The sequence below is a fragment of the Mobula hypostoma genome, chromosome 6 (genome assembly GCF_963921235.1).
Source record: "Mobula hypostoma chromosome 6, sMobHyp1.1, whole genome shotgun sequence".
In the NCBI taxonomy this organism is placed as follows: Eukaryota; Metazoa; Chordata; class Chondrichthyes; order Myliobatiformes; family Myliobatidae; genus Mobula; species Mobula hypostoma.
This window is the reverse complement of record NC_086102.1, coordinates 115830439-115845998: the sequence shown is the minus strand read 5'-3', so window position 1 is coordinate 115845998 and position 15560 is coordinate 115830439. Positions and strand designations below refer to the sequence as shown.

Below are 15560 nucleotides of genomic sequence, written 5' to 3'. Positions count from 1 at the left end.
GAGAGCAAAATGTATATAAACCTCTCAAGACTCTTCACCAAACTGATCAAATGTACACATCAGGACAACAAAGATAATAGATTTAATACCGATGTAACTGCTTCAGTAATGATCCCGACCAAACACCCACATGCTCCTATACCTGAAATTCCAAAGTTACCACTGCTAACATGTTCCCTCTACGTTAACTTTACATATTTCCCCCGATACCGTTAAATGTTTCATTCCAGCTCAGGGAATTCCTTTTATTTCTGAGATACTGAAATAGCACCAAGGGTGACTGCTCATTCATCTAGCTGTTCTGGGCCATTGCATTCCCTCAATCCTTTTGTTCCTTTAGAAGTCCCAAAAGGACCATCTTCAGCTGTTCCACTCCATTCCCTAAATATATCAGACTGTTCTGAAAATAATTTTTAAAAACCACAAGTGCCGGGAATCTGAAGGAAAACAAAACAGAATTTGCTAGAAACACTCAGCAACCAGCACAACCCTAATCACTAAAGTTTAGCAACATCATGACTAATTCAATCATGTTACACTAAAATGGAGTTACTTGTCCAAATGGTGTTCTTGTAATTGTGTTTTTTTTGGTAAGAAATGTTTATAACCTGTGTTTAATTTGTGCTTCCAGTGAATAAGTGCTGCTTATCTGATGCTTGGTGCCTGTGAAGCTGCTGCATGCCAATTTTTCATTCCACCTTCATGTACTTGTGCATATGACAGTAAACTCGACTTTGACTCTGAGGTCAGGCAGCATTTAGGGAAAGAGAAACAAAGTTAAGCTTGTCTGCTTGGTGATCTCTGCCCTACAATGCATTCTGTCAATAAGACGTCCGTGAGAGAGGCTGGACGAACCTGGGCTGTTTTCTCTGGAGCAGCGGAGGCCGAGGGGAGATTGTATAGATATTTCTAAGATTATGAGGCATAGATAAAGTATATGGGCAATATCTTTTCCCCAGGGTTGAAATGTCCAATACCAGAGGAGATGGATTTAAGGTGAGAGGGGGTAATATCAAAGGAGACGTGAGGGGTAAGTTTTTTTTACACAGAGAGTAGTGGGTACCTGCAATGCACTCCCTGGGGTGGTGAAGAGACGGAATCATTAGGCACTTTCAAGAGACACTTAGATAGGTACATGAACGTGAGGACAATGGAAGGATGTGGACATTGTGTAAGCAGATGAAATTGGTTTAGCTAGTCATTTCAATACTAATTGAACTGGTTTGGCACAAGGGCCTGTTCCAGTACTGCGTTGTTCTATATTCTAACTGTCAAATAATGGTGTGTTTGTGAACTCAACTGGTTTCTTTGGCTTTTTCTACAGGGAGTTTTGATGGACAGGGAGATGCACTGCACAACGCGCTAAAGCGGAAAAAAGGCTTGCTCCAAAAACTAAGGGTATGGTCAATGCAGAGAATGCTTTATGGAGAGTATTGACAATGGGAGGGAAGAGCTAGCAAACAATTATTTACCATTGCACATACTGTATGTACACCCAGGTAAGGATTCACAGAATGGGAATGCATATGGGAACTTGGGGAGGAGTGAACATACTAGTAGGTTCATCTGAAAAGGCTCTACATCCCCATCATCATCGCTACACTCTGCACCCTTTGGGCCCCTTTATCTCAGAAAGGATTGCCACATCCTGGCTACTGTTCAGAGGCATGTGTATAACTCTCATTAGGGTCTATTTACCTTTGCAGTTTCTTAACTCTACCCACAAGGATTCTACATCTCCCGATCCTACCTGTATGTCACCTTTCTAAAGATTTTATTTTATTTTTTACCAGCAGAGCCATTCCTCCTCTGCCTACCTGCCTGTCCTTTCGATACATTGTGTATCCTTGAATACTAAGCTCCCAACTACAATTGTCTTTCAGCCATGACTTTGTCATAGCCGCAATGTCATACTTGCTAATCTCCAACTGTACTACAAGGTAATCTACTAAAGTCACCTCTTTCTAAGGATTTGGTTTCATTTTTTTTTAACTAACAGAGCCTCACCACCCTCTCTGTCTACCAGCCTGTCCTTTCAATACAATGTGTATCCTTGGATGATAAGCTCCCAACTGAGATCCTCTTTCAGCCATGACTCAGTGATGCCCACAATGTCATACCTGCCAATCTCTAACTGTGCTACAAGATCATCTGCCTTATTCTGTATACTGTGTCCAACTTTCCCTCTAGTTAGTGTTACAGACCAGTCATTGTTCTGAACAGGAAATTTTCACACGGTCTCAAAACTGCACGGCACTTTAAATGTTTTTTTTGTAACCTGCATACTGTGAATATTTCAAATGAAAATTGAAAAATCACATACTTTAGATTTTATTAAGTTGAGGGTATAATGAAAAACAGTACAACAATGAGAGTCTCTTCATGTTTTGTAAACTTTTTCCTGTCTGTCTTTATTCCAGCTGCGCAGCAACAAAGGCTACGTGCCCAGCAGCATGTCAGTTACAGCGCGGCCACACACACGCACAGCTTAGAGGGAACATTGTGACTCTGCGTATTCAAATATAACATCTTCAGTCCTGTATTTATCAACCCTTCCCAATTTTGTCCCCATGTTACACTTCAACTCATCCCACTGACTGCAATTTTTCCCTATCATTTTCCTGTTTTTCCTCACAGTCTCACTACACAATGCATCTACTTCTATGCCAACTGCCCCATCCTCAGCCCTATCACTCTGCCAAATCAGTTTAATTCTCCAACAGATCTAGTAAACTTGCCCGTAAGGATATTGGTGCCACTCAAGTTCAGGTGTAATCCATCCTCTTTTACAGGTCATACCTTCCCAAGAAGAGATCCCAATGATTCAGACATCTGAAACCCTGTCACCTGCACTAATTCCTCTGCCAAATTATCCTGTTCTTACCCTAAATGGTGTGTGGCACAGGTACCAATCCAGAGATTACTGCCGTTGAGGTCCTAACTTTCTACCAACTCCCTATATTCTCTCTTCAGGACCTCCTCATTCTCCTACCCATCTTGTTGCTACCAGAATGTACCATAACTTCCAGCTGTTCATCCTTCTCCTTTAGAATGTTGTGGACCTGATCCGACACATCCCTGATCCTGGCACTGGAAGCAACATACCATGGGGGTGTCTCTTTCATGTTCACAGAACCTCCTGCCTGCTCCTTTAACAATGAAATCTCCTAACACTTCTACACCCCTCTCCCTCCTTCCCTTCTGAGCCACAGAGCCAGACTCAGTGCCAGAAACCTCCCATTGGTATCCAAAGTGGTATACTTGTTATTGAGGGAAATAGTCATATTCCCTTTCCCTCTCCTGGCAATTACCCAGTTACCTGCAGCTTTAAGGTGATTACCTCCCTCCAGCTCCTATCTATCACCTAATTTTCTCGTATGAGCCGATGGTCATCCGGTTGCAGCTCCAGTTCCTTAACATGATCTCTAAGGAGCTGCAGCTCGATGCATTTCATGCAGATGTAGTTATCAGAGAGACTGGAGATCTCCCAGAATTCCCACATCTCCCAAAAGGAACATACCAGTAATCCCGGGTCCATTCTCGGTCACTAGCTCTGTACTATAACAGACAAAGGAAGAAAAACTTACTGGAAGCTTACTTAGAGCCTCCACCTGTTCTTGGCGAAGCCTGTTTAAATCCAGTTGCCTGCCATGGTCCAATAAATTACAGTCGTGGTTCAACAACTTTAAAATGATCACTGCATAAATATTTCTGCCTTAATATGTAAGCGTTGTTAGGTTGTAGTTATATTCATAGCCTTCTATATTGGGGCGTGGTGTGTGTATCTTTTTATGCAAATCATGATTTATTCCAAACTTCTCAAGAGGAAACATTTAATTGTATTGCGTGTTCTGTTTGATGTTCAAAATAAATATTAGCAAAGTTAGTATATGTCACCATATACTATCCTGAAATTCATTTTCTTTCAGGCATTCATAGTAGAACAGAGAAATCCAATAGAATCAATGAAACATAGAAACATAGAAAATAGGTGCAGGAGTAGGCCATTCAGCCCTTCGAGCCTGCACCGCCATTCAGTACGATCATGGCTGATCATCCAACTCAGAACCCTATACCTGTCTTCTCTCCATACCCCCAGATCCCTTTAGCCACAAGGGCCTTATCTAACTCCCTCATAAATATAGCCAATGAACTGGCCTCAACTGTTTCCTGTGGCAGAGAATTCCACAGATTCTCCACTCACTGTGTGAAGTAGTTTTTCCTCATCTTGGTCCTAAAAGGCTTCCCCTTTATCGTCAAACTGTGACCCCTCATTCTGGACTTCCCCAGCATCGGGAACAATCTTCCTGCATCTAGCCTGTCCAATCTCTTTAGAATTTTATACAATCTTCTAAATTCCAGTGAGTATAAGCCTAGTCGATTCAGTCTTTCATCATATGAAAGTCCTGCCATCCCAGGAATCAATCTGGTGAACCTTCTTTGTACTCCCTCTATGGCAAGAATGTCTTTCCTCAGATTAGTGGAGCAAAACTGCACACAATACTCTAGGTGTGGTCTCACCAAGGCCCTGTACAACTGCAGTAGTACCTCCCTGCTCCTGTACTCCAATCCTCTTGCTATGACTGCTATGAAAAGCCACACACAAACAAAGACTGACAAACAACCAATGGGCAGGAGAAGACAAATATGAATTTTCAGAAAATATTAATTAAGTAAATAAGTAAATGAGAACCTGAGATGCAGACTCCTTGAAAGTGGGCCCTTATGTAGTAGAATCAGTTCAGAGTTGTGAGTGAAGTTATCCATGCTGGTTCAGGAGCCTGATGGTTGAGGGGTAATAACTGTTCATGAACCTGTGGGGTGGGACCTGAAGCTCCTATACCTCCTTCCCAATGGCAGAAGCGAGAAAAGAGCATGGGCTGGACGGTGGGAGATGGATGCTGCTTTCTTGTGGCTGTGCTCCTTGTAGACGTGTTCAGTGGTGAGGAGGGCTTGGCATGTGATGAATGATCAACTGAATCAAGAGAGAGAGAGGTTTTGGGATGAGCAGATCAGGGTCTGTCGAGCATCTCATGGAGTACTGGACACGTTGCCCTCAGCCAGAGGATGCTCATGCAAACTGATTTACCGCAGGTAGCAGTGTTCCTGTGAGAGTGCTTAAATATAGTTTCATAACCAGGGAAAGAAGTATGTTGTACAGTGCCAGGCCTTTATACTCTTGGACTTGTAATACAGGGAACATCTAGTCTGAAAAGTTAAGTTTAAAAAAGTTGCTTCTGTTACTAAAGTTGATCAGTTGTTCACACATCTCCTTCAGGAAAGTGACCCCAGTGTCCTTACTTGACCTCGCACTATTACTCTGGCTTCACACTAATTTGATCAGACTCTCAAATGATGGAGCGAGCCAATCATATACACTCAGATGTACCTCATATCCCTAATACAGCGGCAACTGAGTGTATGTTCATGGTCTTCTGCTGTTGTAGCCCATCCACTTCAAGGTTGGACATGTTGTGCATTCAGGGATGCTTTTCTGCACACCACTATTGTGCTCATCTCTGACCTCTCTCACTAACCAGGCATTTTTGTCCACAGATCTGGATGGGTTTTTTTGTTTCTCGCACCTTTCTCTGTAAACTCTAGAGACTGTTGTGAGCGAAAACCCCAGGAGATCAGCAGTTTCTGAGATACTCAAACCACCCTGTCTGGCACCAACAATCATTCCATGGTCAAAGTCGTCTAGATCACATTTCTTCTCCATTTTGATGTTTGGTCGAAACAACAACTGAACCTCTTGACCATGACTGCATGCTTTTATGCATTGAGTTGCTTCCATATGATTGGCTGATTAGATATTTGCATTAACTAGCAAGTGTACCTTGTAAGGTACTTAATGAGTGTGTACCAAGGTACAGTGAAAGAGTTGTCTGGCACACTGTCTGTGCAGATCAATCCACTATAACAGTGCTTTGAGGTTGCGCAAGATAAAACAGTAACTGAACACCGAATAAAGTGTTACAGTTACGGAGAAAGCATAGAGCAGACAGACAATAAAGCGCAAGATCATAACAAGGTAGATTCTGAGCTCAGAGTTCATTTGTCATACTAGGGAACCATTCAATAGCCATATAACAGTGGGGTAGAAGCTGTCCTTGAACCTGGTGGTGAGAGCTTACAGGCTTTTGTATCTTCTGCCCAGTGGGAGAGGGGAGAAGAGAGAATGTCTGGGGTGGGAGAAGTCTTTGATTATGCTGCTTTACTGACAAAGCAAGAAGTGTAGACAGAGGTCCCTCGGCATTACAGACATCCAATTTAGTGTAGCTTGCACAGGTTGGAGAGACAGACAGAATGGATTTAGAGTTATGAAGTTTTGGAGCTGTCCACTTGGAAACAGGCCCTTTGAGCCAATGTGGGTGTGCTGACCAAACTGCCTCTCCCAGATAGAGTCACAGAACTCTACAGCACAGAAACAGGCCCTGTGCCAAATTGTTAATCTGCATAGTCCCATTGACCTGCACTCTATTGGCCCGAGGTTCACCTTTCCTATCAAAGTAACTGTCCAATGTTGTAATAATGTAAGAATTGCACTCACCTGTACCTTTTCCCATGGGAGCTTGTCCCATGTGTTCAGCACCCTCAGGTGCCTGTCCATCGGTTCCCTTCTAAGCCTTTCCCTTCTCAATTTGAACCAATATCCACTAGTTTCAGACTCTCCCACCCTGGGGAGAAGGCTTTGGCTGTCTGGGACAGCACAGTAGTGTAGTGATCAGCATAGTACTTTACGGTGCCAGTGACCCAGGTTCAAGTCCCGCCACTGTCTGTAAGGAGTTTGTAGGTTCTCCCTGTGACCACGCGGGTTTCTTCCAGCTGCTCCAGTTTCCTCGCACTTCCAAGAATGTACGGGTTAGTAGGTTAATTGGTCACATGGTGTAATTGGACAGTGCGGTCTCGTTGGGCCAGAAGGGCCTGTTATGTGCTTAATCTCTAAATTTAAAAAAAATTATCTTATGAATTTCTATAAGCTCACCCTTAAACCTCCTATGCTCCAACCATCCTAGCCTAACCATCCTCTCCTTTTAACTTAAGCCCTCTAGTCCCAGTAAACATCCTTATAAATCTTTTTCAAATCCTCTCAGTTTAGTGACAAACCTTCCTCCAGCACAGTGACCAAAACTGTATACATTATTCCAAGCGAGGCTTTGACAATAATATCCTGTATTGTTGTAAGAGGATGACTCAGCTCCTGTGTTCAATGCTCTGACCGATTTGCTGGCTACTGCAAAGCTGCAGGTGCCTAGTCATGACACAAGCTGGAATTCTGCCACATAGAACCCAAGAAGTTCAATTGTCATTCAACCATTCATGAATACCTGAGAATACAGCCAAATGAAACAATGTTACTTCAGGGTCAAGGTGCAAAACGCAGTACCAATAGTCATTCACAACACAAGGTACACGTAGCACATGTAAGATAGCAGTAAAATATAGTCACACGTAAAATCAATAACCCAAGTCCTTGAGTCCATGAATGTTGCAGCAGTCTATAGTTGAAGGCAATTCATCTTGTCTTCTCTCGAGTGAGCACTGGAGGCTGTGCCACACCACCTCCGACACCTCCCTCCTGGGCGGCAGCAAACAGTTTGAGGCCTAGTCCCTGCTCTGACTGAGGCCGCACAGCGGCCCCGCTATTCGCCAATAAACCAGCGAATCGGTCTTGCAGCATTGTCCAACAGGGTCTTGCGATCACAAGAAAAGAGACTAAGGCAATCACTGGCCATTAGACTGCACACCGCCTTCACACAGTGACGCCTCTCTGATGCAAACAGCGGTACCATCCGCACCAAATCCAGCCCCTTCAGTTTCTCCACCAACTCGCTGATGGGTTAAACCTGCAGTACTTTTTCCTAACATCCAGCAGGGTCTGTAACCATAACAAATACATTCAAAAAAGACAAGAACACCTTTGTTTGGCCCCATAGAAGCCATTGCTTCCAAGTGCACTGCCATTTTACTCCAAGTCCGGAGCCCTACAAATTCCCCATTTCTTGCTGTTAATGCACAAAGCAAGTGGAAACTGAATATAAATTAATGAATTCAGCAACACCGACACATTGCTACAATGAATACATTCTAGTTAGCACATTGTTGTCCGGCCGTGTCCTTTATAAAACCATCAATACCATTTAAAACAACACACAACATGTCAGAGGACCTTACAGGTCAGGCAACATCCACAGAAGAAAATGAACAGTCATTGTTTAGAGCTGAGTCCCTGTTTAAGTAGCAGTTAAAGCCTCATATGTAGTAATATCTTCAAAAGAATATCAGTAATAGCTTCAGATAGGCTTGGGCTTGAAAATTAAGAAGGCAAAATGAGATTTAAAATGCTTCCTCAGACTATTCGTGTGGCAAACCCATCTCTGGTGTGTGGTAACTCAGTTCACAGTTGCATTTCTGACTTGTGAACTGCTTGCGTGATGAATAGTTCTCATGATCAGAACCCTGCCGTAACCTGACCAGGACCTGTATCTCAGATTTCCTGCTTTGTCATTAATTCCATGACCGTTTTTGTTTCCAGTCTGCCAGCTACCCGACATTCCTGGAATATATCTTAAAGTGTGAGTTCAGTGTTTCAGTTCTTTCTCCACTAGTCTAGAAGTGAATTGTTCGAAGCAGTGTGAAGGTGCCCCAATAGTTTTGGAACGGACTGAACAAATATGCCTACCAAATGCCACATTTCTTTCTGTTAATACATGAAACTAGTAGAAACTGAATACAAGTTAATGAATTCTGCAGTACTGGCAAGTTGCTACTGTGAAATTTGACTTCTTACAAACTTGATATACATGTTACAATCAGATTAATAGAATATTATTTGTTTGGTATCCAAAGGCTTAGAAAAGGAATATATTTACACTCAGTGGCTACTTAATTAGGTATTTCCTGTAACGAATAAAGTGGAAACTGAGTGTATGTTTGTGGTCTTCTGCTGCTGTAGCCTATCCACTTCAAAGTGCTGTGCATTCAGAAATGCTTTTCTGTGCGTGACTGTTGTAACACGTGGTTATTTGAGTTACTGTCACCTTCTTGTCAGCTTGAATCTGTCTGGACATTCTCCTCTGACCTCTCTCATAAACAAGACATTTTTTTGCCCATAGAACGGCTGCTCATGGAAGGTGTTTTTTTTTATCATTCTCTGTAAACTCTAGAGACTGTTGTATGTGAAAATCCCAGGAGTTTCTGAAATACTCAAACCACCCTGCCTGGCACCAAACAATCATTCCATGGTCAAAGTCAGTTAGATCACATTTCTTCCCCATTCTGATGTTTGGTCTGACAACAAATGAACCTCATTACCATGACTGCATGCTTTGAATTGAGCTCCTGCTACATGATTGGCTGATTAGACATTTGCATTAACGAGCAGGTGTACAGGTGAACCTAATAAAGTGGTCTCAGAGTGAATGTGGCCACCAGTGAGTGTTGGTTGTTTCATCTGACAGATCACCAGATATTCTTTAGTAGATGGTTTTAACCAAGGCCCCTTTGTGATGTCAGTACAACCTGATACCTGTAAATTTGATACAAGCTCTAGCAGCCACATCTTCTGACACAATACTATTATGCCTATCCACCGAAGACACAGTCCCTACCAGTGGCGGGAGCAATAGCATTAAATGCTAACAGTAGGCTTTTCAGTACAAAACTCCTGGGGCCGTGGTGTGGATAAAACACACAAAATAGAGGAGGATCTCAACAGATCAAGTGATGTCTATGGAGAAGAATAAAATGTCAACCCTTCATCAGGACTGGAAAGGAAAGGGGGCAGAATCCTCAATAAGAAGGTGGAGGGAGGGGAAGGTGTACAGACTAGAAGGTGTTAGGCGAAGCCAAGTGAGGAGGTAGGTATGAGGGGGGATGAAGTGAGAAGCTGAGAGGTGATAGGTCGAAAAAGTGAAGGGCTGAAGAAGAAGGAATCTGAGAGGACCATGAGAAAGAGGCCGTGCACCAGAGGATGATAGGCAGCTGAGGAGAAGCCAACATGTATGAGGGGAGCAGGAATGGGGAATGGAAAAGGATAGAAAGAGGAGAGGGGGAGAAATTATCAGAAGTTGGAGAAATCGATGTTCATGCTGACATGTTGGAGGTTACCCTGATGGAATAAGAGGTGTTGCTTCTCCAACCTGAGAGTGGCCTCATTGTGGCAGTAGAGGAGGCCATGTGTTGCCTCTATGGCCTAACACAATAATTACTCCTGTCTTTTCAGGGAAAAAAGGCGAGTTAAAAGTCAGATAAAGATTTTGCTATGGAGGAACTATGCAGAGTAGAAATAAAAAAATAGCATAAACACCAATGGATGTATTCTGGTCAGATTTTTTCAATCCCCTTGTTAAATTGGGGCTCAGCAGTTACCTCATGGGTGAGTGAATGGCTAATCTGTAGGAGCAGGGATGTTCTATGTCCACACCCATTCTGTCTTGAGTTAGGTCATCTTCCACAGCCCAGCACAATTACACTAGAAGAGAACATTTATCATTCCATGCCTGTATGAGGTCTATGACAGAGCTTTCCTTACTCCTTCTCTCTATGTCTATAAATAAGACTATAATTTATAGGAGCAGAAGTAGGTCATTCAGCCCATCCAGTCTGCTCCACCATTCCATCATGGCTGATTTTTCTCAACCCTATTCTCCAGCTTTCTCTCTGTAACCCTTAACCCCCTTACCAATGAAGTACCTATCAATCTCTGCCTTAAACACTTCCAATCACTTTGCTTCCACAGTCCTCTGTGGAAATGAATTCCACCGGTTCACCACTCTCTGGCTGACAAAACTCCCCCATTTCTTTGTTTTAATTGAATGTCCCTTCATTCTGAGGCTGATCCATTCAGATCTGAGACTCTACTATTAGTTCAAAGTTCAAAGCTAAATTTATTATCAAAGTACATAAACGTCATCATATACTACCCTGAGATTCATTTTCTTGCAGGCATTCATAATAGGACAAATACTTTCAATAAAATCAATGAAAGGCTGACAAACAACTAATGTGCAAAATAAGACAAACTGTGCAAAAAGTTAAAAAAAATACTGAGAGCACGAGTTGTACATTCCTTGAAAGTGAGTCCTTAAGTTGTGGGATCAGTTCAGAGTTGAAGTGAGCAACGTTATCCGCGCTGGCTCAGGAGCCTGTTGGTTGAAGAGAAATAACAGTTCCTGAGCCTGATGGTGTGGGACCTGGGGCTACTGTACCTCCTCCTCGATGGCAGCAGCAAGAAAAGAGCGTGGCCTGGATGGTGGGAGTTTTCGATGATGGAAACACCATCTCCATGTCCACTCTATCCAGGCCTTCCAGTAATCCGGTAGGTTTCAAGGAAATGCTTTTTCTTCATCCAGTTGCCTTTAAAAAGTTGCTGTTGAACCTGATTCTACTGCCTCACTGCTTTAGAGCAGTTTATTCAAACTGTAGAAGAAAAGGGGAAAAATAAAACAAAAGAGAACTTGGTGTAATACTCCTTTCAGTTTATAATCCCTGGGCTTGGTTACCTGCAGCCCCATGACCTGTAGGCACATTCCATTCTGCATGAAGCTAATATTTCAAGAACAATGTTTGTTTGTTGGCCAGGGAGGGAAAGCTATTGTTTTAGGATTTTGGATTATGCCTAGCAACCACAGTACACTGAGAACACTCAGAATCACGGCAGCATTTTTCCGCTCACTGGTCTCCATGTTCCCACACAAGGTGACCAGCCGAAAGCACAGCTGTATGAAATAGTGAGAGGCAGAGACTGATGCGCCCACCCACTGAACAGGCTCGGCCACTGTGACAGTCCACGGTTATTTTTTTCAGGAGCAGCACATGCTGGATGAGTCCTCGAGGCCCCACACCTGGGGAGGGACCCGGAGACGATACCCTCGCCTGGAACCCATTCAGCAGGCTCCACCGATTCACGTCTACCACCAGCCCCTGTCGGAGCAGCCTCGGATCATCCAACACCCGGTAAGCCTTGCGAGAGAGACTGTTTTCATCATTAGAAAGTCAGGAAGGAAGATTAAGAAACGGCTCGAAGGACTGCCCCTTTATTACAAAAAAAACCTAATCTTTTGATGTTGAGGATCTTGGGGTCCAAGTCCATAGCTTCCTAAAAGTGATTGCACAAGTAGAAAGGGTGGTTAAAAAGGCCTATAGCATACTTGCCTTTATTATTTGAGGAACTGAGTTTAAAAGTCAGGAAGTTATATTGCAGCTTTATTAAACTCTAGTTATAATAATAATAAGTACTTTATCGTTCCTGAATGGGAAATTCCTTTGTTATGGCAGCAACATTTAAAAACACACTTAGCAGTGTGCAGACTTAACTAATAATAAATACAGAATAACAGTATACACAATAATAATTTACCAATGTGCAATAATAATGTACTAAATAGTATTGTATTCAGTTCTGGTTGCCCCGTTATAAGAAGGATGTGAAGGCTTTGGAGAGGGTGCAGGAGGGGTTTACTAGGATGCTTTGTGAAGGGCAGATCATGTCTAACAAGTCTGATAGAGTTCTTTCAGGAGGTGACCAGGCATATAGATGAGGGTAGTGCAGTGGATGTGATCTACATGGATTTTAGTAAGGCATTTGACAAGGTTCCACACGGTAGGCTTATTCAGAAAGTCAGAAGGCATGGGATCCAGGGAAGTTTGGCCAGGTGGATTCAGAATTGGCTTGCCTGCAGAAGGCAGAGGGTCGTGGTGAAGGGAATACATTCAGATTGTAAGATTATGACTAGTGGTGTCCCACAAGGATCTGTTCTGGGACCTCTACTTTTCGTGATTTTTATTAACGACCTGGATGTGGGGGTAGAAGGGTGGGTTGGCAAGTTTGCAGACGACACAAATGTTGGTGGTGTTGTAGATAGTGTAGAGGATTGTCGAAGATTGCAGAGAGACATTGATAGGATGCAAAAGTGGGCTGAGAAGTGGCAGATGGAGTTCAACCCGGAGAAGTGTGAGGTGGTACACTTTGGAAGGACAAACTCCGAGGCAGAGTACAAAGTAAATGGCAGGATACTTGGTAGTGTGGAGGAGCAGAGGGATCTGGGGGTACATGTCCACAGATCCCTGAAAGTTGCCTCGCAGGTGGATAGGGTAGTTAAGAAAGCTTATGGGGTGTTAGCTTTCATAAGTCGAGGGATAGAGTTTAAGAGTCGTGATGTAATGATGCAGCTCTATAAAACTCTGGTTAGGCCACACTTGGAGTACTGTGTTCAGTTCTGGTCGCCTCACTATTGGAAGGATGTGGAAGCATTGGAAAGGGTACACAGGGGATTTACCAGGATGCTGCCTGGTTTAGAGAGTATGCATTATGATCAGAGATTAAGGGAACTAGGGCTTTACTCTTTGGAGAGAAGGAGGATGAGAGGAGACATGATAGAGGTGTACAAGATAATAAGAGGAATAGATAGAGTGGATAGCCAGCACCTCTTCCCCAGGGCACCACTGCTCAATACAAGAGGACATGGCTTTAAGGTAAGGGGTGGGATGTTCAAGGGGGATATTAGAGGAAGGTTTTTTACTCAGAGAGTGGTTGGTGCGTGGAATGCACTGCCTGAGTCAGTGGTGGAGGCAGATACACTAGTGAAGTTTAAGAGACTACTAGACAGGTATATGGAGGAATTTAAGGTGGGGGCTTATATGGGAGGCAGGGTTTGAGGGTCGGCACAACATTGTGGGCCGAAGGGCCTGTACTGTGCTGTACTATTCTATGTTCTATGTTCTATGCTGCCTGTATTATAGGGCTTGTGCTTTTCAGAGAGGTTGGACAAAATTGAGCTGTCTTCTCTGGCGTGGTGGAGAACGAAGGAGACATGATTAAAGTTGAAACATGTTGAAAGGCGTAGATAAAGCAGACAGCCATATCTTTTGCACAGGATTGAATTGTCTAATACTAGAGGGCATGCATTTACTGTAAGGGGATGTGGAAGGAAGAGGTGTGAGGTTTTTACACAGGGAGTGGTAGGTGGCTGAAAACCGCTGCTGGGATGGTAGTAGAGGAAGATAGGATAGAGGAGGCATATGAGAGGCTCTCATGAATATGCAGAGAATGGAGGGATAAGGACCATGTGCAGTGAGAGGGATTAGGTGTCATTAGCATAACCTTGGGGGCTGCAGGACCTGTTTTATGAGCCAGATGCTCAAAGGGTGAAAATTAGATACTACTGAAAAAATTGTTTGGCTACCTTCAGATGATCTAGTTTCCACCCTAGGGGTAGTATGGTGACTTAAAAAAGGGACACAAGATCAAATTTAACCAGATTGATTGGGAATCTGTTGCCTGCAGGACTGAAAGTAATTTAGATTTCTTACCTGTGCAGATTATTGCTGATGCTACCAACTTAACCCACCTGTACTGACTGCATTGGTCATTCCTTTACTCAGCTATTGCACTGGCTGACCTCGATCTCCACATACGTATAAGTAAAGCTGGGAAAATGCCTGTCTGATTCCAGGCCCCATGGTTTTATAAGTGGCCTTCCCTTCCCGCTGTAAATGCTGCACTGTTTGTGCCTCTGTCGTGGCCTTTCCTGGTGATGTGCATGCTCCATGAGGAATTGGCAGGTTGAGGCTGAGTATTACCATCTTTTCCACACGATCCTTTGTACATCCGGGAGGCCTGTTTTCAGTCAAAGTACAGAAAATGCAAGTCATCCAGAATCTATTACAATAAGGCTGAGTTTATGCTGTGTTTCATCATTGTAAGGAAATAGTTATTTCTTGGGTTAATTGTTGTAGCTTTTGTTGCCATTTGAGTGTGAGATCAGAAGTCTAAACCTGCTGGCTTTATTTCTAATTAAATTTAAAGGTAGGGGCCTAGACTACTCAGCATTCAGTTGCAGGCATTCTTTGTGGTAGATTCATAGGCTTATCCCAGGAACAAATTACTTCCAAGGGCAAAGCCAGCACAAACCAAGGATGACTCGTCTGGACCCTGCAACTCACTCCAGATGAACAAACTGATGGGGAATTAGTAGTCATAGAAGTCACAGAAACAGGCCCTTCAGCCCATCTAGTCTGTGCCTAACTGTTAATCTACCTAGTCCCATCGATCTGCACTCAGACTGTAGCCCTTCATACACTGCCCATCCATGTACTAACCAAATTTTTCTTAAATGTTGAAATTGAACCTGCATCCATCACTTCCACTGGCAGCTCTCACCACCCTCTGAATGAAGTTCCCCCTCAAATTCCCCTTAAATATTTCACCTTTCACCCTTAACCCATGACCTCTGGTTCTAGCCTCACCCAACCTCAGTGGAAAAAGCCTGCTTGCGTTTACCCTATTTATACCACTCCTAATTTTATATACCTCTATCAAATCTCCTCTCAATCCCTTACGCTCCAGGGAATAAAATCCTAACCTATTCGACCTTTACCTATAACTCAGGTCCTCAAGTCCTTGAAACATCCTTGTAAATTTTCTCAGTAATCTTTCAATCCTACTGATATCTTTCCTGTAGTTGGTGACCAAAACTGCACACAATACTCCAAATTAGGCCTCACCAACATGTTAAAAAAATTCAACATAACCTCCCAACTCTGGTGCTCAATAC

The 15560-nt window shown here is 43.3% G+C and overlaps 1 protein-coding gene across 1 annotated transcript in view; it reads left to right on the top strand.

The window, feature by feature from the left end:
• Positions 1–15560, top strand: part of zgc:112416 (uncharacterized protein LOC550509 homolog) — a 123426-nt gene that overhangs the window by 51128 nt on the left and 56738 nt on the right. The window contains exons 3-4 of the mRNA XM_063051526.1: positions 1325–1398; positions 11812–11961. Of these exons, the coding sequence (XP_062907596.1) occupies positions 1325–1398; positions 11812–11961 (224 nt within the window). The remainder of the gene's footprint in view (positions 1–1324; positions 1399–11811; positions 11962–15560) is intronic.